Source organism: Phacochoerus africanus, chromosome 1 (genome assembly GCF_016906955.1).
Source record: "Phacochoerus africanus isolate WHEZ1 chromosome 1, ROS_Pafr_v1, whole genome shotgun sequence".
NCBI lineage: Eukaryota > Metazoa > Chordata > Mammalia > Artiodactyla > Suidae > Phacochoerus > Phacochoerus africanus.
Window position 1 is genome coordinate 99241213 of NC_062544.1, and position 25262 is coordinate 99266474.

At 43.0% G+C, this 25262-nt stretch overlaps 1 protein-coding gene across 2 annotated transcripts; it reads left to right on the forward strand.

The window, feature by feature from the left end:
• The first annotated feature begins 19293 nt into the window (after window positions 1–19293).
• CCR4 (C-C motif chemokine receptor 4) lies at window positions 19294–24457 on the forward strand. 2 transcript variants are annotated; one of them, XM_047769511.1, is made up of 2 exons: window positions 19294–19453; window positions 21874–24457. In XM_047769511.1, exon 2 carries the CDS (start codon window positions 21951–21953, stop codon window positions 23031–23033), a length of 1083 nt encoding a protein of 360 aa, XP_047625467.1. In that variant the 5' UTR covers window positions 19294–19453; window positions 21874–21950; the 3' UTR covers window positions 23034–24457. The 2 variants fall into 2 exon arrangements, with proteins under 2 accessions (XP_047625467.1, XP_047625478.1); XM_047769522.1 differs by having other exon boundaries at window positions 21902–24457.
• The last annotated feature ends 805 nt before the right edge of the window (window positions 24458–25262 follow it).

Below are 25262 nucleotides of genomic sequence, written 5' to 3' on the forward strand. Positions count from 1 at the left end.
CCTCACAGGTAAAGCTGCCTTACCTTTGGGCTCCCAGTTCTCATCTCCTCCATGCCAGATCATTGCACCTTCCTCATCTTTTTCTCCTCTAAATCCTTTAGAGCCACTCTGGAGAAGGTTAGAGACAAATGAGTGTCCTCAGAGGACAGTCAGATTTTTAGTACTTAATAATGTTGAACATGGAGGGACTACTGAGAGAGGTGGTAGAGGATATAGGGGTAGGGTGGGAGAAGGCATTCCTGATGAAAGGCCATGAGGTCAAGTATGTACAGTGAGAGGCTTTGGAGGTGCTGAGTTTTTTTCTAAGGTTGAACTGCCTTCTCTAACCCAGTTCCCCACCTAGAGATGTCCAGCCCAGTCCTCTCATTTTAGAGACAAGGAGGCTTGGGTCCAGAAGGGAAAATGCTGCAGCACCTCTTCACTTCCCAGTCACAGATTACAAGACTGGGATAATGTCTGAGGGGTCTGTTTGTTCAAATCCAGACACAGCCTCTTTCTGCTGGAACCCTTCTGGTATGGGGACCTCACCCCCTACGCAAACATTTTCTTCAGCTAAAGAACATCTCCTGGGTCCAGTTCTGCCAGTGCCATCCTGAGCTGCCACCAATCTGGAAACGCCTCTTGCTAAAAAAGCCTTTAGTAACCAGAAGATGCTACCAATCCCCTGCCCACTCCTCAGCCCCTGGACTCCCACATTCCCCAGACAGCTGGGGAAATGACAAGAGCCTGTGCTGTCTCTTTACTTACAGTTCAATTCATCCAACAATTCAAATGGAGGCTTTACCACCTTCCTCCTTTTTGCAGATGAGAAAGCTGATCTTAGAGGGGATAATTCCCTTCCCTCAGGCCACAAATCTTAGAGGTTATGAAATCTGGCTCTGAGTGAAGCTTGGCCTCAGCCTCCAAAGCCCTTGCAAGTTGATATTATGCAATCTGCCTCCATTTCCTGGCTTTGTGACAAGCTCCTAGTCTGATAGGATGGGCAGTCTCAATGCAGGCTGACAGGGCCGGTCTCCTTGAGGTTGGATTCTCCCAGGTTGGGGGAAGCTTAGAGAAGAAGATGGCATTGCGTTGGCCTCTGAAGGAAGCACTGTATTCAACTGGTAAGGAAAGCCAGAAGAGCATTTATGGCAGAAGGAACCAGTGTGAGTTCAGGCCCATGCTATTCAGCAGTTCTCAGCTTCCAATTATTCAGAGCGCTGAGCCCTGACAGCCGCTAGATGTTCCTGTGGCTCTTGCCCCATAAGAACTCTCAAGACATGCCTCACTTTCTTGGCCCTGACTGGCCGCAAATCGGCTGCCTCTGGATAGGTCACTCCTATCCACCTACGCCTCTCCAGGCCAGCCACTCAGAGGTGTCCCTCAGGCCTCCCTTGCCTCTGATTGGCTGGGAGAAGCGCATGCTCAGACACACCCTCAGCCAAACTTGTGAGAGGTGGTAGTTAACCGCCAACAGTAGTGGGCCACATGCAGTCTCTTCACAGGCTCTTTAGGCCCTGACAGGTAACTTGACTTGACTTGACTCGGGAGAAGGGAAAGGACTGGGCGCCAGGATGCGGGGAAGGGGCGTCTGTGGGACCTGGGCAGCAGCTCTTACCTCAGAGCTGTGGAAGACGGAGGAGCCGCCCAGGCAAAGGCTGGGCTGTGGAGGAGCCGGGCCTCGTTTTCTCCCAAATCTGCCTCAGAGCATAGCAGCCCCTCTGGCCACCAACCCTGGGCCGTTTCCCCTCCTCATTAAGTCTCTCGCTGCAGCCTGGAGACAAGGCCATAGGGGCCCAGGTCTTATGTAGTGTCGAAGAGTCACAGAGAGGCTGAAAGGACAATTGTTTATCAACCTTCGATCCCCTTTGTGGTGATTGGATTTGCTCTTTTTTGTCTTTTTAGGGCCGCTCCCGTGGCATATGCAGGTTCCCAGGCTAAGGGTCCAATCGGAGCTACAGCTGCCTGCCTGTACCAGTCACAGCAACGCTGGATCCTTAACCCATGAACGAGGCCAGGGATCGAATCTGTATCCTCATGGATGTTAGTCAGATTCGTTCCGCTGAGCCACCATGGAGGCTCCTGGATTTGCTCTTTGATGAGCATGTTGGCCCCTTCTTGACATCACACTGTACTTTTGTTCATAATTAGAAACTAATGCATGTTTCCTTCTTCAAAGTTTGAGAAAAATTGTGATATATATATATATATATATATAATTATCTCTCTCTCTCTCCCCTGGGAGCAAAGAGAAAAACTAGCTCAAGTGAGGTGGCTCCTGTCCTTACTTGATTGGAAGGAAGAATTGCCAGGGTGAAGCCCCAAGAAGGTGCGGTAGAAGTGAGCATGGAAGTAAAGGAAGACTATTCCTTGGGGCAGAGGAAAACCATCAGGAAATCAAAAGAAAACAAGGAGATGGGTATTGACCACTTCGTGGTGGTTATTCTTAGGGGTAACTTATGAGATAAAGCCTGCACCCAACACAAGGAAACCACTGATCTGTTCTCAATCTCTGTAATTTTGGCGAGAATGTTTTAAAAGGGAGACATACAGTTTGTAACCATTTTTCATTCAACATAATTACTTTGCAGTCCATCCAAGTTCTTGTGTGTAATTTGAAACTAGTTTTTAGGAGAGTTGAGGTTCCTTGTGGACTCATGGAACCTCAACCTCTCAGTGGTATGGGCTGACTTCTGCTAGCCAGATAAGATGCCAGGTAAAGATAATTAAAAATTCAAGCACTGGATATTAATCTAGGCTCCATCACTTACCAGCTTTAAGTTGTTGACATGGCTGCTAATATGTTTGTATCTCATTTTCCCCATTGACATATGAAAGATAATGTAAAAAGCCTCTTATAGAATTATTGTGAGGGTTGAAATGGATAGTAGATATACACTCAGTAGAATGTATATTACAAAGTAAATACTCCATAGTTCATCTTTTATTTATTTATGCATGCATGCATGCTTTTTAGGGCCACAGTCGTGGCATATGGAGGTTCCCAGGCTAGGGGTTGAATCGGAGCTACAGCCCGTGGCCTACGCCACAGCTCATGGCAATGCCAGATCCTTAGCCCATTGAGCGAGGCCAGGGATCGAACCCACGACCTCATGGTTCCTAGTCGGATTTGTTTCCGCTGCGCCATGATGGGAACTCCTCAATAGTTCATCTTTTAGAGTTCTGTTATTCATTTTACTCATGTCAGTGTAAAAGAATAAAATTAATCAAATTAGGGTTTTTCATTTTTGAAAAGGCTGCTGTAACTTCAATTTATGTTAATCTCCATTAATGTTATTGCTAAACCTTTTACCATCTTCAAACACCTGTTATTACTAAACATTTTACCATCTTCAAACACCTGGTGATATAACCCTCCTACTCCTAGGCTATACTCTAAGCTACAGTAATCAACACAGTGTGGCACTACGCCAGGCAGAGAAAAACAAATTTATAATATGGCTTATATGTCACATCTTTAAAAAGTATACAAATGAACTTATTTACAAAACAGAAACAGACTCACAGATAATGGAACCAAGACTATATACAATGGAGCAATTCCTACTGTGGTGCAATGGGATCATCAGCATCTCTGCAGCACCAGGACACAGGTTTGATCCCCAGCCCAGCACAGTGGGTTAAAGGATCCGGCATTTCTGCAGCTGCAGCGTAGGTTGCAACTGTGACTTGGATCTTATTCATGACCTGAGAAATCTATGTGCCAAGGGGTGGCCAAAAGAGAAACAAAAGATACAAACAAAGCAAACAAAAAAGCAAAAGATAATACAGTGGAGAAAAGACAGTCTCTTCAACAGGTGGTGCTGGGAAAACTGGACAGCTACATGTAAAACAATGAGATTAGAATATTTCCTCACACCATACACAAAAATAAACTCAAAATGGTTTAAAGACCTACGTATAAGACCAGTACCATTAAAACTTCTAGAAGAAAACATAGAGCAGTCTTAGACGTAAATCACAGCAATACTGGGGGGGGGGGGGGCAGTCAGTCAGCTGAGGCAAAAAAGTAAAATAAAAGCAAAAATAAATGAGACTAAACTTAAAAGCTTTTGCACAGCAAAGGAAACCATTCACACACACACACACAAAAAAAACCCCTACAGAATGGGAGAAAATATTTGCAAATGATGTGACAAGGGGTTAGTTTTCAAAATATATAAACAGTTCATACAACTTAGTATCAAAAAACAAATGCAATAAACGAGAAGACCTAGACATTTTTCCAAAGAAGACATACAGATGGCTCACAAGACACAGGAAAAGATGCTTAACATCACTAATCCTCAGAGAAATGCAAATTAAAACCACAATGAGATACCACTTCAGACTGAATGGCTATCATCACAGAGTCTACAAATAACAAATGATGGGGAGGATGTGGAGAAAAAAGCACCCTTGTACACTCTTGGTAGAAACCTGTCTACAAAACAGAAACAGGAGTTCCTGTTGTGGTGCATCAGGATCAGCAGCATCTTTGCAGCTCCAGTAGGAAGGTTTGATCCTCCACCCAGCACTGTGTGTTAAAAGGATCTGGTATTGTTACAGCTGCTGCATAGGGTTGCAACTGAGGCTCTGATCTGATCCCTGGCCGGGGAATTCCATACACCATGGGGCATCCAAAAGAGAGAGAAAGAAAAAAAACATAGCAGAAATAGACATAGAAAACAGACTTCTTGTTGCCAAAGGGGACGGGAGGGAGAGGGATAGACTGGGAGGTGGGGTTAGTAAATGCAAACTGTTTAGAATGGATAAACAACAAGGTCCTACTGTATAGCGCAGGAAACTATTATCAAATCTAAAATTGTGTGTGTGTATGTATGACTGGTCAATTTGCTGTACAGCAGAAATTAGCACAGCATTGTAAATATACTTTAATAAAAAATAAAAAGGAGTTCCCGTCGTGGCACAGTGGTTACTGAATCTGACTAGGAACCATGAGGTTGCAGGTTCGGTCCCTGCCCTTGCTCAGTGGGTTAAGGATCCGGCATTGCCGTGACCTGTGGTGCAGGTTGCAGACGCGGCTCGGATCCCGAGTTGCTGTGGCTCTGGCGAAGGCCGGTGGCTACGGCTCCGATTCGACCTCTAGCCTGGGAACCTCCATATGCCGTGGGAGCGGCCCAAGAAATAGCAAAAAAGACCAAAAAAAAAAAAAATATATATATATATATATACTAAAAAAAGATACACACACACACCCTTTTTTTTTCTTTCTTCTTCTTCTTTTTTTTTTTTTTTTTTTTGCTATTTAAGGCTGCACGCATGGCATATGGAGGTAACCCAGGCTAGGGGTCAAGTTGGAGCTGTAGCTGCCGGCCTACACCACAGTCACTGCAACGTGGAATCTGAGTCACGTCTTCGACTATACCACAGCTCACAGCAACCCAGATCCTTAACCCACTGAGTGAGGCCAGGGATGGAACCTTTGTCCTCATGGATCCTAGTCAGATTCGTTTCTATTGAGCTACAACGGGAAACTCCATCATGCACCCTGATGTAAATAGCTATGCTATTTACCATAGTCAAGACATGGAAGTAGTCCAAGTACCCATTAACAGATCATCTTCCTAGATATGGTATATATATACAATGGAATGTTATTCAACCATAAAAAGAATGAAATTCTGCCATTTGCTATAATGTGAATGGACCTAGAGAATATTGTGCTTAGTGTAATAAGTCAAATATTATATAACTTATACGTGGAATCTAATGTAAATGAATGTATATGCAAAACTGAAACAGACTCACAGATAAAGAAAATAAACATGGTTAACAAAGGAAGAAGGGGGGAGGGACAAACTTAGGGGTATGGGATAAGTAGATAAAAATTACTATGTATGAAATAGGTAAACGACAAAGATGGTATAGCAAGAGACATTATCTTGTAATAACATGGAGTTTAAACTGCAAAAATACTGCATTACTGTGCTGTACACCTAAATACTGTAAATTTTTTATTTGGTAGAGGAATAAGAAAATAAAATATTTGGTATTTTATATAATAGGAAATGCAAGGGAGAAAAAGAAAGCAGAGTGGGGATTGATAGGATATATCAGAGGGTTTAAATTTTCATTTGGATAACAGTTTAGGACCTCATTTGGAAAATAATTTTTTGGTAAAAACTTGAAAGGAATGGGAGAATTTCCTGAACATACCTGAAAGAAGAATATTTGAAGCAGAGGAAAAATCAAATGCAAAGGACCAGAGGTGGCAACATGCCTAGTGGCAGCTTTTAATTTTTTGGCTGCAAAATGGAAGTTCCTATCCAGGGATCAAAGTAGGCCACGGCAACTACACAAGCTGCTGCTGGAAGCAGTGCCAGATCCTTAACCCATTGCACCACAGGAGAACTGTCTGATGGCGTCTTAGAGGCAAAGGTTTAGTGTTGAGAGAGCGGAATTTAGTAGCAATGAAGTTAGAATATGAAGGGTAGATCATGTAGTGTCTTTAAGTCATAATAAGGGTCCTGACTTTTGTATACATTTCATTAGATATAATTCATATACTATAAAGTTCACCTTTTTTAAATTCAGTGGCTTTTTATATATTCACAGACTTTTGCAACCATTGTCATAATTGATTTTAGAACATTTTTGTCATCCCAAAAAGAAATTTCATATTCATTAGTGTTCACTCACCATTCTCTTACACTTGTAACCACTAATCTGCTTTTGATTTTTAAAGATTTGACTGTCCAGGACATTTCATATAAATGAAGTAATATCTTTCTGACTTCTTTCACTTACCATAATGTTTTCAGGGTTTAACCATGATGTAGCATGTACTAGTACTTATCCTTTTTTATCACTGAATATTCCATTGTGTGGCTATGTTTTGCTAATGTAGTTATTTACACCTTTTGACTATTATAGAATAATAATTCTATGAATCTTCATATACAAGTCTTTATATGGGTATCTTTTTATTTTTCTTGAGAATATACGTAGGAGTGGAATTGCTTGATCATATGGCAACACTTGTTTGTTTTTGTGGTTTTTGGGGCCACACCAGCAGCATATGGAAGTTCCCAGGCTAGGCGTGAACAGAGCTACAGCTGCCAGCCTACATCATAGCCACAGCAACGTGGAATCCAAGCCATGTCTGCAACATATACCGCAACTCACAGCAACGCAGGATGCCCGACCCACTGAGCAAGACCAGGGATCGAACCCAAATCCTCATGGATACTAGTCAGATTTGTTTCTGCTGTTCCACAAAGGTGTTCCACAACAGGAAGTCCCTGGCAACTTTTTCTAATTGGGGAATTGCTACACTGTTTTCCAAAGTGGCCGCACCATTTTATATTCCCACAGTAATGTGTGAGGCTTCCAGTTTCTTCACATCTGTGTTAACACTTGTTATTATCTATCTTTTTGGTTATAGCCCTCCTAGTGGATGTGAAGTTGTATAACACTGGGTTTTTGATTTACATTTCCCTGGTGGTTAATGATATTCACCATTTATCCATGTGCTTATTAGCTGTTTGTGTCTTTTCTTTAAAGAAATTTCTATTCAGTTCCTTTCTCCCCCCCCCTTTTTTTTTCTTTTTTATGACTGAATCTGCAGTATGTGGAAGTTCCCAACTAGGGGTCCAATTGGAGCTGCAGCTGCCGGCCTGCACCACAGCCACAGTAACTCATGATCTGAGCCAAGTCTGTAATCTACAACGCAGCTCCTGGCAAGGCCAGATCCTTAACCCACTGAGGGAGGTCAGGGATCATTAACTCTGAGCCACAACAGGAACTCCTCCTGTCTCCATTTTCAGTTTGGTTATTTGTGTTATTGTAAAAGCTTCTATATATTCTGGAGACAAGTCATATATATATTCCCCTTTTACGGGTTATCTTCTTACTCGATGGTATCGTTTTGAAGCAAATTTTTTAAGTCCAGTTTTTTCTTTTGTTGCTTGTGCTTTCATAATCTATCTAAGAAGACTTTACCTAACTCAGGATTACATTTGATAACTCACAATATTTTAAATTGTTGCTAGGATTAGTTTGAAGATCCTACACTATACCTTCTATTACCTGCTGACAAGATTTATTACCCTATTAATGCAGTTTCAAAGTGTGGAATATGGAGCCCTCTGGTGGGAATGCGTTTAGAATGTTGGCAAATCCAAAACTATTTTCTTTTCTCTCTTTTTTTAAAGTATGAGTACTGGATTTTATTTTATTATTATTCTTTTGTCTTTTTTTAGGGCTGTACCTGTGGCATATGGAGGTTTCAGGCTAGGGGGTCTAATCAGAGCTGTAGCCACAGGCCTACACCAGAGCCACAGCAATGCAGGATCCAGGCCACATCTGTGACCTACACCACAGCTCAGGGCAACGCCGGATCCTTAACCCGCTGAGCAAGGCCAGGGGTAGAACCCACAACCTCATGGTTCCTAGTCAGATTCGTTAACCACTGAGCCATGACGGGAACTCCCTATTTTATTTTTATTATTTATTTATTTGGCTGCAACCATGGCATGCAGAAGTTCTGGGGCAAGAGATTGAACCCAAGCCACAGCTGTGACAATGCCAGATCCTTAACCTTCTAGCCCACTAAGGAATTTCCAAAATTATTTTCTACAGCAGAAATTATCACAACAATGCCAATAATCTATATTTCAAAAAAAAACTTGAAAAAACTATTTTCATAATAATGTTAAGATGCTATTTGCTTTTTTCACTGTGCTGATTATTTGCACAAATGGTGCAAAATTATTGGCAGGTAAAACCACTAGCATCATCATTACATGTAGCCTCCGGGAAGTTTTATTTAGAATATAGAAGAAAAAAGTTAAAAATAAATATACAGTTGACGCTTGAACTACATGGTTTTGAACTACATGGGTCCACTTATACGTGGATTTTTTTTCAATAGTACATACTATAATATTGTATGATCTGATTAGAGGTTGTTTGAATCCTCAGATGTGGAACTGCTTACATGGATGGCCAACTATATTTTATATGCAGATTTACAACTGCAAGGAGCTTTGGTGTCCCTAACCCCCAACATTGTTGAAGGGTCAATTATTGTAATTTCTGGAAATTCTTTAGAATTTAGAACTTAAAATTTTTAGTTGTATTACAAAAATTGTTTTAACCTCATGGGCTCCTTGAAACAATCTTGGAGCCCCTTTAATGGTACTAGGAATCACATTGAGAACCACTACACTGCCATAATAGACTTTTTCTTTTTCTTTTTAGGGCAGCAGGTATGGCATCTGAAAGTTCCCAGGTTGAATTGGAGCTTCAGCTGCCAGCCTACACCATAGCCACAGCAATGCAGGATCCAAGCTGCATCTGTGACCTACATCATAGCTCACTGCATTGCTGGATCCTGAACCCAGGGATTGAACCTGCATCCTTATGGATACTAGTTGGCATTTGTTACCTACTAAGCCACTAGGGGAACTCCCATGATAGATCTTTTGAAAGAAGAATTATGTGAAGTGTACTTTAAATTTCTACCATTATCACTTATTTATTGAGGAATCATTGATCTAATTAAACATTAACTTTTTTTTTTCTTTTTTTTTTTCCTTTTCAGGGCTACATCTGAGGCATATGGAGGTTCCCAGGCTAAGGGTCCAATCAGAGCTACAGCTGTCAACCTATGCTACAGCCACAGCAATTCAGGATCCTAGCGAGCCTAGTCTGCGACCTAGACCACAGCTGGTGGCAGCAGCAGTGCCGGACCTCACTTAGGGATAGAACCCGCAACCTCATGGTTTCTAGCAGGATTCTTTTCTGCTGTGCCACGAAGGGAACTCCCCAACATTAACGTTTAATTTAGTTTTCACACGTGAGTTTCAGTATATTTTAAGTTAGTACATTATATCTGTTTTTAACTTTTTATTCTTTATTTTTATGGCCCTACCCACAGCATGCTGAAGTTCTCAGGCCAGGGGTTGAACCTGCACCACAGCAGTGACACATACCACAGCAGTGACAATGCTAAATCTTTTAACCACTAGGCCACCAGAGAACACCTGTTTTTAACTTTTTCTTAAAGATTTTTATTTTTTCTATTATAGTTGATTTACAATGTGTTTTTAACTTTTTAATTCTAATTCTGTGATGAAAAGGTCACACATGTATATAATCAGAATGTGCCACTTAAAATTATTGCCAGAATTCCCTGGTGTTCTCCCCAAATGTTCCAGTAATGAATTAACTATGATTGCTAAACCATAAGTTAGGTGGGAGTGATATTGTTAGTGATCAACTTGAGCACATTCATAGGGAAGAATTCTGAAACTTAGCTCTCAATTTCATGAGAAGGAATTTTTTTCATATGTCATTGAACTGAAAAGCTGATTACATTATTTCATAGCATATAACCTACGAAAGGCCCTAGTATGCAGATGAGGATATGACAGTGAGTTTGGAGTGACATTCAACTCTGGGGGTAAAAGACACACCAAACAGAAACTCTTAGAGCAGCTGAAAGAAGCTAAAGCATTTAAACACATTAAATGGGTGAGTTTAAATACTATAAGTTGTTCTCTTATTTGCAAAACTTAGTTGATTAGAATATTTTGCTCATTAATAAATGATATGTTACACTTAACATGAAAAGTACATTTATTTCACTCTTAAAATTCTAAAATCAGTTTTGTATGTTAAAATATGTTTAATGTAGCTTGACTGACAATTGACCAAATCAGTCCCACTTTTTTTTTTGTCCACACCTGCAGCATTCCGAAGTTGTGAGGCCAGGGATGGAACCTGCCACAACTGTGACCCAAAACACAAAAGTGACAACATCAGGTCCTTAACCTACTGCTCCACCAGGGCGCTCCCCACTTTTTTTTTTTTTTTTCCTGACTGGATCCTCGGCATGTGGAAGTTCCTGGGTCAGGGATCAAACTCTCACCACAGCAGCAACCCAAGCCTCTGCAGTGACAGTGCTGAACCCTTAACCTGGTAAGAATTCTACTTCTTCTTAATTATATACAAGAGTGATCCTTCTCCAACTCTGAATTATCGATCACAAATCTCTTCTTTTTTTCCTTAAATAAACAAAGACATTCACAAAGTACATCTTGGAACTGCTAACAACATGTGCATGTCTCAGAAAGTAAAATGAGTCCTTTTAGAGTTCCAACACTGTAGCACCCTGGGTTAAGGATCTGGTGTTGCTGCAGCTGTGGTGTAGGTCATTGGCTACTTCTCAGACCTGATCCCTGGCCATAAGAGAGAAAAAAGAGCCCCCTTTCCAAAAACGTATGAGGAAGGAGGCTTTTATAATGCAGATAAACTGTTGTACACTGGATGTATTTTATTACATCAGGTCATTGTATAAATGTGGTTACTGCTTATGTAATAATATTTGTACCCAAAAGTATGTTTACAGGGACACATACACACAAGCTAACACACACACACACACACACACACACACATTATTATTTGAAAACCATTCAGTTTTTTTGTTTGTTTTTTGGCCTCACCATGGCATATAGAAATTCCTGGGCCAGGAATCAGATCTGTGCCACAGTTTCAGCCTGTACTACAGCTGTAGCAGCAGTGGATCCTTAACCCACTGCACCACAAAGGAACTTCCTTTTTTTTTTTTTGTCTTTTTGTCTTTTTGCCTTTTCTAGGGCCGTTCCTGCGGCATATGGAGGTTCCCAGGCTAGGGGTCCACTGGCCTTCGCCACCGCCACAGCAATGCCGGATCTGAGCCAAGTCTGCAACCTATACCATGGCTCACGACAACACCAGATCCTCAACCCACTGAGAAAGGCCAGGGATCTAACCCTGCAACCTCAGGGTTCCTAGTTGGATTTGTTAACCACTGAGCCACAACAGGAACTCCAGGAACTTCCATTTTGTGTTTTATTATATAAAGTTTAAAACATTGTCGAAAAAGGGCAAAAGTAAATTCTTTTCTAAATGACATTTTTAAGTACCATTGATAATGTATAAAATGTTGTGGTTTTTTTTTTTTAACGTACCCACAGCATATGGAAGTTCCTGGACCAGGATCAAATCCGAGGTGTAGCTGTGACCTATACCACAGCTGCAGCAATGCTGGATCCTTAACCCACCGTGCTGGGCCAGGGATGGAAGCCATGCCATTGCAGAGACAACGCTGAACCTGTAACCCACTGTGTCACAGGAACTCCCTGAAGAAAATGGGTTTTGATTAAAAATATTTTACTTTAGGAGTTCCCATCGTGGCTCAGTGGTTAACGAATCTGACTAGGAACCATGAGGTTGCGGATTCGGTCCCTGGCCTTGCTCAGTGGGTTAAGGATCCAGCGTTGACCTGAGCTGTGATGTAGGATGCAGACACGGCTCAGATCCCATGTTGCTGTGGCTCTGGCGTAGGCCGGTGGCTACAGCTCCAATTAGACCCCAAAAATTTATTTTAGATTAGGTATCACTTCTTGTCTTAGAATGTTCTCAAATATCATAGCACAAGAAACCATAGTGACAGTAGGGATATAAGGTAAATACTCAGTCTTTTCCTGTTTCATTTCCCTCTCCCCATTGACTTCTGGCACTTAGGAATGCTTGGTAAACCCCAGCCCTTAGTACTGTGGTGCTAATATTTAAGCAGATTTTGGGACTGAGTGTTGATGTAGGAATGTCAGGGAAGAAATGGCAGGGTTGGAGGAGGCTGGAGGAGACAGAAGAGGGAGGAAAGGGATAAAGGGCTGGGAGAGATGGTGTCTGAAATCTGGGATCAGTGAGGAGGGAGTACCCTAAGAGAATATGGCCTACGGTTTCTCCTGATTGCTTTTAAACAGTCTTGTTTTTCTTTGTTGAAAGCCTTGTGTTTTGCAGTTCAGGGTCCCATTATTCAGCACATCATGGAGCCATTATTTTCTGACAGGTTTTTTTCCATGAAGTCTGATCTGCACTCTATTTTCCAGTCTCCATAGCTGCCTCTTGCTTGCACAGGTCCTGCCCGCTACATAGCAAATTCTCAGAGCTGCAGGAATGGGATTTTTTTCCAACTTCATTCCTCAAGGTGACTCTTCATATCACCTTCTTTTTTTTTTTTATTTTTGTCTTTTTGCCATTTCTTGGGCCGCTCCAGCAGCATATGGAGGTTCCCAGGCTAGGGGTCGAATCGGAGCTGTAGCTGCCAGCCTACGCCAGAGCCACAGCAACGCAGGATCCAAGCCGCGTCTGCGACCTACACCACAGCTCACGGCAATGCCGATCATTAACCCACTGAGCAAGGGCAGGGATCGAACCCGCAACCTCATGGTTCTTAGTCGGATTCATTAACCACTGCGCCACGATGGGAACTCCCATATCACCTTCTTGAGGGCTGTGATAAACTGTTTCTCTGTAGAAAAAATACTTGTGATGTTCTTTTCCATGCTGCCTCTCTCACGTATAAAATGACAGTATTAAAATTGCTTATATTGAATGTGCTGTCATATTTCTAAAATTATCTACATGGTAAAATAAAAGCACACTATTTGAATATGCAAACCTGTATTTTATATTTTGTATCTCCAACTGTGTTTAACAAGGAAGGGATGGAATTTTGGATTATGGAGGGAGGAAGAACTTCACAGGGCTGATTTACAGGTTGAAAGTCATAGTTGGAGAGAATTGGTTACTCCAGAAACAGAATTTGGTGGATTGTTGTACATTGGGTGGTAGTTGCTCTGGAGGAAGAAGACAGTGTGTGGAATATATGCCCTGAAGAATTGTGACCCTCGGGTGATGGAACATGTCGCTGTCTAGCAGTATGAAAGGGACCACTTGTCTTTAGTTTAGACTCTAGGCACTGTTCCATGGAAACTGCATTCATCAGCAGTTTCTCATTGTTTTTAATTTATTTAAATTTATTTACTTATTTTTTTACTGCACCCACGGCATGTGAAAAGTGGTCAGGGCTTGAACCCATGCCACAGCAGAGCCACAGCAGTGACAATGCCAGATCCTTAACCCACTGAATCACAAAGGAGCTCCTTCTATTGGTTTTTTGTTTTTTTTTGTTTTTGTCTTTTTGCCATTTCTTGGACTGCTTCCACGGCATTTGGAGGTTCCCAGGCTAGGGGTCAAATCAGAGCTGTAGCCACCAGCCTACGCCAGAGCCACAGCAATGCGGGATCTGAGCCGCATCTGCAACCTACACCACAGCTCACAATAATGCCAGATCCTTAACCCACTGAGCAAGGCCAGGGACCGAACCCGCAACCTCTTGGTTTCTAGTTGGATTCGTTAACCACTGAGCCACGACGGGAACTCCATCCTTCTATTGTTTTTTAATACTAGTTCCCAGGGCCAAACAGCTGCAATTTCACCAATGGGGCTATAGTTAGGGGAGTAGACAGTATTTAGGGGCTTCCTAATAACTTTAAAAGTCTTATCTCTGGAACAAAGTCTTTGCAGTTGGCCTCAGAAATTCTCTTGTGGTTCAGTGGGTTAAGGATCTGGTATTTTCACTGCAGCAGACTGGGTCATTGCTGTAGCACAGGTTGGATCTCTGGCCCAGGAACTTCCACATGTTACAAGAGTGGCCAAAAAAAAAAAAAAAGAAAAGAAAAAGAAAGAAAAGAAAAGAAAGAAATTGGCCTCCATAATTGAGGAATGATTCAACAAACTCAAATCAAATGGTTACAAATAGTGTTTCTGTTGCTTAGGTATAGCAAAGATTAAAAGGCAGAAGTGTTTCCCAGCTTCCTCCCGTCTTTGACATTCTTTATTATGAGTTTGAGGAAAGAGATGACTGGTCTTCTATCTATCAGCCGTAGCTTCTTTCAGACTCCCAAGCAGAGGCGGAAGGAAAGAACTGAGGAACTATGTTGCTGAAGTGGTTGCTGGGAGCAGCAGTAGGCATCTCCTATGGTCAGTGGAGAGCCGGTAAGAGGGCAGTGAGCCAGGATTGGCGGTGTTACTCACTCTGCCTGACCTACCCCCCTGAAGCCACACCCCCATGGTGCTCCCTTGGCTCGGATAGGCTGGGAGGCACTGTCCCTCCATGTGCCCTTCAGGAATAGCACTTGTGAGCCTGAGCCAGGCTGGAGCAAAGCCTTTCAGCCAGTATCTGCTGCCCACCGTATTTTCTCTTATTCCTGGGCCACTGGTGAGTTTTGTGCAGGGGTAGGGGTGTCGGAGGTTAGGGTTCAGAAGCTCCAGGGTTTGTGGGAAGTCTGGGCCCCACTCTTCTCAGAGCACCAGGTGCATACTGCGGGGAGGGGCAGGCTGTGGGGTGACCGAGCCTTGAGCCTCCCCCTGCAAAAATCTATCTTGGGATAGAAATACCCTCTGGCTGATGATCCTGGGGAGTTTGGGGGGGGGTACCTTCACTGAAAACGTTCTCTAACTGTAACATGGGGACTGAGTAAGTGGGAATGAGGCCTCAGGGCTCCTAGCTCTAGGTCCTTTAACCCACTGTGCCGGCCGAAGATCCTGTCCTGGCACTGTGGAGATGGCACCAATCCCGTTACACCACAGTGGGAGCTTCCCCACTTGTAATTTAATTGTTTGCAACCTTTTACTTCCTTTCCAAAAATTTTTTCTGTTCTTTCAGACCTCCTCTGTGATATAGTTTGTTCTAAAGTTTTTTTGCGTGTTTTTTTTATTGTTGTTTTTTGTTTTTTTTTAGGGCTGCACGCGTGGCATATGAAGGTTCCCAGGCTAGGGGTCGAATTGAAGCTACAGCTGCCAGCCACAGCCACAGCAGCACAAGATCCAAGCCACATCTGTGGCCTATACCACAGCTCACCGCAACAGATTCTCAGATCCTCGACGCCCTGAGCAAGGCCAGGGATCGAAACCCTAACCTCATGTTCCTAGTCGGATTTGTTTCACCGTTCTAAAGCTTTTTTTGACCCTAGTTTTGAGGCCCCTGTCTGCCTCGTGTAAGAATTCTGGCATTATAGGAACCAGCCCTAATTGCCCTTGGGCCTGGCAACCAGATGACTAGGGACTGCCTCTCTGTCCCAGGCCCATAAAGTTTTTCCAGTTCAGCCAATCAACGAGAGAAGTGCTGAAAACTAACCCCTCCTCACTTGCTGTATGTAAGCTGCCCACTACAACTACAGCTTACTGGGTCCAACACCCTGTGTGGCCCTGCCTAGCAGCCTTCTCTCATTTTAAGCTGTAATAAACAGGTCTGACATCAAATCCTGCATGTTTTATCACCACTGCGCTGTGGCCAGGTCCAATGGAGCTCCTCCTGAAGGTCTTGGGTGTTTTGGGCTTCCACTGTCAGACATGCTGGTCCCACCGGTGGCTATGGTACTGTGACTTGGGGATTGTACTTTGATTTTGATTTTGGCAAATTTGTCTTTGGTGTTGAAACAAGGCTTTGTACACCAGGGGGCACTATAGTTTCATGCCGTTGCTTTGCTTCTTGAGGGTCTGTGCTGTGCTGTCCTGTGCACTACATTGCTGTGGGGGAAGAGTTTCCTCCAGATTTTTTTGTTGGTCACCTTCTCTCTGGTTTCAGAAACTTATCCCAGTAAAAATGGTATCCATGAAAATCTCAGGAGTGTAGGTGTTAGCTCTGACTGTGTCTCTGGTTGTGTTATCTTGAGTACACTCCTGCCCCTTCTCTGGGTTTTTATTTGCCTAGCTATGAAATACTAAAATTTGATCCATTTATGTGGGAGGAGGGGGGCAACGGATATTATTTAGTTTTGAAAACCTTACTGGAGGGAAAACGTATTTAATGTTTCTCCAGGATAGTGTCATTATTACTTTGTAAACCTGAAGATTGACTTTCTTCAGGGCAGTAGTATTTGCAACTTGGAAACCTGAAGTCTGCTTTTAACCTGAACACTGACTCAGAAATTAAATGTGCCCACTGAGTCTAAACTGAAATACTTCCTGGATTCCTAGTTAGGGCTAAGGGCAACATGCCAGCCATTTGAAGAGAGGGAGCTATTCCTGTGCGTTTTATTTAACCTACTAATTTTCACAACTAGTGTCATTTTGAGCACCTATCTGTACGAGACATCATGCTAAGTGCTTTACAAACATTAGCTCATTAATCCTCTCACAATGCTCATGCATTATCACCCCTTTTTATAGATGAGAAAATTGAGGTTCACATATCTAGTTAGTGGTGGCACTGAGATCCAAACCCAGACTGAGCAGGCCTCAAAACAAGTGCCCTCAGCCAACATGGACCCTGGAGCTCAGGCTTACCCCCGTTGGTGGGGCTAGGTGTCTGTCACGTGGCCAGTGAGTCAAGGGAGTGCCCGCTGGCTTTAAGGGACCATCTGCAGACGCACAATGACCAATGATCACTGATGATGATTTGGACCTCTAGATATCATCCATTCATACTGCTCCTCTCCCTCCATGGAAGTGTCCATGGTGACTTAGGTGACACGCTCAGATGAATTTGCCCAGGGCAACTTGTCCCTAGATGCCTCTTAATTCCATGGTGGAATCTTCCTCTGGCTTTATGTTTCCAAAAAACATGTTCATTTTATAAGTTACTCTGTATAATGGACATAGATTCACTGGTCAGAGTCTTACCAAATTAGGTCATATGCACCCCTGCTTGGGCCCTAGCCTGGCCAAGGCCCCCTGCCTGGGTGGGTAAATTTTTCCGGTTTGCACATCCAAAAACAAAACAGAAGCTGAAATGGGTGCAGCACAAGCTTTATTCAATGGCCAGGGAATGGAGAAATGGGAACTTAGTTCACAGGTCAGCATCAGCCTATATGGCACAGCTTCAGGTCCTGGCTGCTTGGTAGGTTGTCATTTAGTAGACGATGTGGTAAAATCAGTATAGAATGAGGCTCAGAGGCTGCTGGAGGGCAGATTCATCTTGGTTCCAGCTGGGTCCATCTGGGCTTTTGTTTTTCTCTTCCTATAGCTTCCTTTCTTTGTCTCTTGACCCTGTTACTTAAAAGATATATGCTAGTTCCTATCTAAGGGAGGGATTGCCAGAATTTGAGCAAGGATCTGGTGTCAGCTCTGGAAACAAAACACATTGTGGACATTTTTACTCTATGTCTCCTTCCAGAGTTCATGATAATATTAGCACTGGAAAGCATTACAGTAAGGAACTGTGTTTAACCCGCACCCAAGGCCGGCATTCCTCAAGCTTACTTGGCCACAGATCTCCATTTCTTTTTCACAAAATTTCTGTGAATCTGGCTTCACATTTCACACAGGGAAGCACTGTTCTAGCTCAAGATTCTTGACCTCCGAAACAAATCTTACTCTTTTATATATAAAGCATATATGTATGCATAAAAAGCAGATTTACAATTTATCTATGGTATTAAAATTTCATGGGAAAGTGATTAGGAAAAAATAATCTGAAGAGACCCCTTAGGAGGAGTGATAATGAAAAACACATTGATAAACACTACTCTACTCAGTTTTTATTCATGCAAATTCCTCAGGAAAATTGAGATTTGTGGCTCTTTTAAGCTGAACCAAAGAGCCAAGCAATTGTAGACACACAGAAGGAAATGTTGGGAGCTCTCAGAAGCCAAGGATACTAGGTAGAAAAGACTTGGGACTGATGTCAGCCCCTTTGCTATGATTGGTACACAAACCCAAAGAATCTTTCAGCCAGGATCATTGTCAGGGGAAGCTCCACTGAATAGAAAGGGCCTGAGGCAGAAAGGGCATTGAGCCCCTGTTGTGAAGGAGGCTCAGAGCTCAGTCCTCATGGCACTTTACACCAGACTGAGGACTGTCATTTATTGAATGTGGTTGAGTAGACCCTCCGCATCACTGTCAGATGCACACATTTGAATACATTTTTCTCTTCTCTACTCCTGACTGTCCTTATTTTGAGTAAATCTGGCCTCTCACTCTGACCTCTTCAGATCCCACTGTTTAGAGAACATAGAGTATCTTGATTGCTGGCTACTGTACATCCATGATGGGAAAATAAATAGCCACTGATCCAGAATATAAAGATCATTTCTGCTGTACATACCCAGCTGAGATGAAAAAAAATTAAGTTAAAAATCCAACAAATTTTAAAACTTTAGAAACTTTTTAGAGTTTTTTTTAATTTGTAAATTTTTTTAATTTTAAAAAAGTTTCTCTTTTTAAAAACTTACTTCAGGGGTGTTCCCTGGTAGTCTGGTGGTTAGGACTTGGCGCTTTTGCTGCTGCAGCCCCAAGTTCAGTCCCTGGTCTGGGAACTGAGATTCCACATCAAGCCGTTGGATGCTGTGGCCAAAAACAAAAAACAAATAAGAAACCTCCCCTCATTTTCCTCCCTCATCTAACAGAGGGCAAAGCTTCCTAGCTTTCTGTTTTGGGAAATGAGTGACTAAGAGTTTAACCTGAACCCAAGCTAAGAGTCACTCTTTTTCTGCTTCTTACTTCTATCAAAAAACCCCACTTGCACTCATCGTAGATGAGTGAGGGATAGAGCTGGTGCTCACAGGAAGCCACGCGCCCTTCAAAGGCACCTGTCTTTCTTAGCATCATGCTTCTTGAGCAAGCCGGGCACTGCCTCGCAGACCTTCCTTGGAGCCACTTTAAGACAAGCAAGGTAAGTGGGGGGTGGGACCATTCTCAAGGTCTCAGGCCAAGTGCTGCTTGGTCCACAGGTGTCTGGACCCTGGAAGCACTGAAAGCTGCCCAGCCACACAGCCAGCCCATGACTCGGGCAACCTGGTCATTCTGCCTGTCATTCTAGTTGGCCTCTATCCCGCAGCTTGCTTATAACCTACCTGTGCCCACACACTCAGAGCCCTCATCTGACCGGCTCTTACACATACACAGGGCTCTCTTCTGCACACATCTGGCCTAAGCCACATGCTCGGAACACACGGATAATTTTCACTCAACATAAACACTTCTCTGCTTCTTGCTTCTATCAGGACACCCCTGGTCAAGAAAGACCAGGCCACAGAATGATTTCAGACATTTAATAGCCGTGTTGACTTTTGTTTCTTTTCCTGATAATTTCCTAACTCATCAACTTCTTCTATCCCTTTCATTTGCACTAGTAAAATGGTAGAGAAAGATTAGAATTATTGTTTAACTAGAGTCCATAACATTTAACAGTTTTTTTGTTTGTTTGTTTGGGCTTTTTTCTTTCCTTTTTCTTTCTTTTTTTTTTTTTTTTTTTTTGGAGACCCTGTGATGCCCCAGATGTTCAGCATCCATTACAGGAAGAAATCAAAACCTTTCCCTTGAGAAACACATAGTTTTGGTGTTTGGGTGTGTGGTGCTCAGGGTGGGACGTGGGGAGTGGAGTAGATGTGAATTATCGAACAATTTGTAAAAATGATTTTAATGAGTATCAGGGTGCCATTAAGAAGAATACAAGAGGAGGTGGTCTTGAGTCAGAAAGCCTCCTCCCTGGATTGCTCTGATTCACACGTGAACATGTGAAGGTTTTAACCTCTTCATCTGCTGATTTAGATAGGAAATGAGGGTGGTTGTGAGCGTGTGTGTAAGGTTAAGAAAGTTTTAACCTCAGCTGCCAGCTTGATAGGAAATGAGCATGGTTGGGGAGGTAGAGATTTTATTTCTGTCTGTGATGTGCCTTTTCTAGATTTTTGTCCCACTAATTCCCAATCTGATAAAATTCAGTGCGCAAGATGCATTTTTATATGTGATTTTGATGAAAGACCAAAATTTCCCCTCATTTTACCTAACTGAATACTGCATCCTTCCGTAGGGCCTTGAAAATACATTTGCTGTGTTAGTGACAAGTTGGCCCACATGTGTCCCAGCTAAGACAGGACTCTAGTGAACATGGGGCTGGGTGTGGCGAGCTGGGGCCACCTGCGCCAGCTCTCAGGAGCTGATGGTTGAATCTTCAAGAATTCTGTGGGGTAGTTGGTGGCTTGACCTCAGCCATTGTGGGAGAATTTGCACCATGGAAACCAGCAAAAGCCATAAATCAAAGCACCCCTAGACCTGGTTTTCCAGTATATCACTGGGACTTGGGGCCTGAGGAACAAGTTCTTTCCATAGCTGTGTGGTCTCCGGAAGGCAGTTAACCTCTCTGAATCTTTCATGAGTTATCTACACCATAGCTCAGTATGCTTATTTGGCTTAGATAGCAGTTTTTTGTTGGAGGGGGCATGGGAACAGGGGCACAAGACTAGTGAATATGCTTTGAAATCTATAAAGTGCAAAGCAGGCAAGAGGAATTAGAATTTTGTTTTGTTTTGTTTTGCTTTTTTGCTTTTTAGGGCTGAACCCATGGCACATGGAGGTTCCCAGGCTAGGGGTCAAATCAGAGTTGTAGCTGCCGGCCTACACTACAGCCACAGCAACTCTGATCCGAGCCGTGTCTGCGACCTACACCACAGCTCATGACAACACTAGATCTTTAACCTACTGAGTGAGGCCAGGGATCGAACCCTCAATCTTGTGGTTCCTAGTCGGATTGGTTTCTGCTGAGCCATGACAGGAACTCTTAGAATTTTTATATAAAGGCAAAAGGCCAATCTGGTTCCCTTCTAGCCTGATGATTTAACTAAGTATCACTGAATTTTTGTCGTTACAACCTGAAGGGGAAACATACATAGATTTTTTTTATCTTTTATTTTTTTATTTTTTGGCTTTCATGTCAGAAGGGCCCTGGGAGCAGTACTCTTGGGGATGTCAGCTTGTCTTGTCATCCCTGCAAGTGATTTCAGTAATGCCAGACTATCTCTCAGAAATACATCCTTGAAAAATTCCTCCTTGAAAAGGAGGTTTTTCTATCCCCTACTTGCCCATGAGAGAACTGGAGCTCCTGGAGAGGGGTAGGAAAATTGGCAGATCTGGAATTTGGAATCTGTCTGACTCCAAAGGGCAGAATTATTTTACTTGGCTGCACTGCCCTTCAGTTCAAGAAACTGAGCCCTTCAGTGTGGGAAGGTTGGGAAGAGTGTAGGCTGATCCAGGGCAAAATACAAAGCAGCTGTGCTCTGCACTCAGCACTGGTTTGATTTGCTTGTGTTCTTACAGAAATCTTGTTGGCTCTTCCCTCTTTAAGTTCTTCTGGTTGGGCTCAGACCTGCCTTGAGGAGCCTGTAAATCTGAAAATGAACCCCACAGATATAGCAGACACCACCCTGGATGAAAGCATCTATAGCAATTATTATCTGTTTGAAAGCATCCCCAAGCCTTGCACCAAGGAAGGCATCAAGGCATTTGGGGGGCTCTTCCTGCCTCCCCTCTACTCCTTGGTCTTCCTCTTTGGTCTGTTTGGAAATTCTGTGGTGGTTCTGGTCCTGTTCAAGTACAAGCGGCTCAAGTCCATGACCGACGTGTACCTGCTCAACCTTGCCATCTCAGACCTGCTCTTCGTGCTCTCACTCCCTTTCTGGGGCTACTATGCCGCAGACCAGTGGGTGTTTGGGTTAGGCCTCTGCAAGCTGGTTTCCTGGATGTACCTGGTGGGCTTCTACAGTGGCATCTTCTTCATCATGCTCATGAGCATCGATAGGTACCTGGCCATTGTGCACGCGGTCTTCTCCCTGAGAGCAAGGACCTTGACTTATGGGGTCATCACCAGCCTGGCCACATGGTCAGTGGCTGTGTTCGCTTCACTTCCAGGGCTTTTGTTCAGCACTTGCTATACTGAGCGCAACCATACCTACTGCAAAACCAAGTATTCTTTCAACTCCACAAGATGGAAGGTTCTGAGCTCCCTTGAGATCAACATTCTAGGGCTTGTGATCCCCTTGGGGATCATGCTCTTCTGCTACTCCATGATCATCAGGACCCTGCAGCACTGCAAAAACGAGAAGAAGAACAAGGCAGTGAAGATGATCTTTGCCGTGGTGGTCCTCTTCCTGGGCTTCTGGACCCCTTACAATGTGGTGCTCTTCCTGGAGACCCTGGTGGAGCTCGAGGTCCTGCAGGACTGCACCTTTGAAAGACACCTGGACTACGCCATTCAGGCTACAGAGACCCTGGCTTTTGTTCACTGCTGCCTTAATCCAGTCATCTACTTCTTCCTGGGGGAGAAATTTCGCAAGTACATTGTACAGCTCTTCAAAACTTGCCGGGGCACTTTGGTGCCCTGCCAGTACTGTAGGCTCCTGCCAATTTACTTCCCTGAAACCCCCAGCTCGTCTTACACGCAGTCCACTGTGGACCACGATCTCCACGATGCTCTGTAAAAAAAAAAAAAAAAAAAAATGCACAAACAAGGTTAATAAGCTTCCCAAATTAAGAGCTTACTTAAAATGTTATTGTAGTAAGAGTTTCCTGAATGAGTGCCAGGAAGAAGAAGAATTACATCCACTGCTAAAAGTAGGGCTTCTCACCCTGCAGTCAGCTTTTCTTCCTGCCATTTACAAGTTCAGTGCGACCAGAGTTCACCCAGACGGGGGCATCCCTCCTCGCACCAGGCTTTCCTGGGAATGGGTAAGCCTGAGGAGGATTCTGAGCAATGTTTCAATGAGGAGGTAGATAATTTTGGAAAGGGAAGACTATTCCCTTCTAACCTGAACTCATGGGTTCTCCAGAGAAAATTGTACAGAATTGACTTGGGGAGTAAGTAAATCCCTACTTCTTGCTGTGAAAGTGAGCCCTTTAATTATCTTCTAGCTTTTGTGAGACTATACAGAAAACTTTGGTATGCTGTCCCAGTTTTTTCCTAATAATATATCCGAAGCATGGTATTTTTCCATGAAGCCAGGTATATGCAGAAAGAAATAGTGAAGGAACGTAGATATTGATTCTTTTATTGTAAAGGATTATTTGTTAATGGAAGCCAAACTTTTAATGCTGATGATAAGGACATGAAGGAATTAGCATGTTCTGATTTCCAAACATATCTGTAGATATTCAAATACAGTTGCATATGTTTGTGGGCATGTTTTAATTATAACAGATGAATACTCAAATTTAACAAATAGGGAGTTCTCTTGTGGCACAGCGGCTTAAGGATCCAGCCTTGTCACTGCTGTGGCACAGGTTCAGTTCTTGGCCTGGGAACTTCCACATGCCATGGGTATGGCAAAAAATAAAAACAAAACATTAAAAATACCTACAGAATAATACATAGGCCCAGATACGTTTATGTGGGACCTTTTACTCATTTACAAACGTCACCTTCAAAAATAAAAGTTATGAGGACTGATGAAGTATGACAATGCTTCCTTAGTCATTTTGAAGTGTCTGCCATCAAGTGGGCAAGAATAATCCACTAAAAATTATTGCTGATGTGGCATAGAAATGACTCTCAAAAAATGAAATTGTGAAAAGCGGCATCCTCTCGTTTAAAATATTGACTCTGGCTTATAAGTTTTAGCAGACTCAAAAGTTGGTTAGGTCATTTCTTACAAGTGATTTTAATTATGTAACTATTTTATGCCATTAAGGGAAATCTCTGTTCTTACAGCCTTAATCAGAATTAAGTAAAGACTTCAATGAAATCTGGGGATACCTGCAATCTCTCCCAAAGCAAACCTGTTTTGCAAACTCTTACCTGAGTTAATCAGTTTAAAATGCTTATGTGAATTTACATAGTATTGCACGCTTTACTGCATTTCCAGAAAATTTATTTTCAGAAAAGTGATTTTTAAAAGGGTAAGTTGATGTTGCCTTTATAGAGAAAAAATAAACTTACATATACTTTCTACTGGTCGTGTCTGTGTTTGGTTTCCTGATTGGGATGATAATCCTAGCCACTGATGTTCCCATTGTCTTGCCTTTCACTAGATCTGCATGTTATAGATGCGACAGATGTCCTCAGGAGGAAGAATGAAAAAAGTTTTGCAGTTAAGATTGCCACTTGGAATGGGGAAAGGAGATGCTATCATGTTGTCACAACACTTGGAGATTAGAGTGTATAAGGAGTGGGAGTGGGCCAGGTTCCTAGGCACTGTTTCCTTAAAAAACCTCTGCAAGGTATGGTAGAGCCTGCAAATCCTACCTCTTGCATTTCCTTGCAAGCCCGTGCACTTTACCTTCCTCTCCTAGCCTCAGTTTCCTCTCATCTGTAAAGAGGACTGTATTGCAGGGTGACTGAAAAAATGAAGTGAGATGACTATTGCAACGCATCTATGTTTCTGGGTCATAGATAAAGTGTGATTTTAGACTTCCTAGCCAGTGGCTGCTACCCCTTTTCTGGGAGAGCTTGTAATTTCATTCATTTAATCACAGGGAGACAAATTTTAGGATACCAAAAGACAAAGGCTGGCCAAAGGGATTTTACCGTCCCTTTGTTGTCCATGCGTACAATGCTTAGCAAGGCTGAAGTGCAGGCCACACAGCTACCCCTCATCTGAGTTTCTTATCACTTCAGGTCACTCAGGGCTTCCCTTGCTCCAAAGTTGGGGTCGGGGGTGTTCCCTCAAGGTGAGAATTTAGAACCTCTGGTGACACCCATACATGACCCTCTC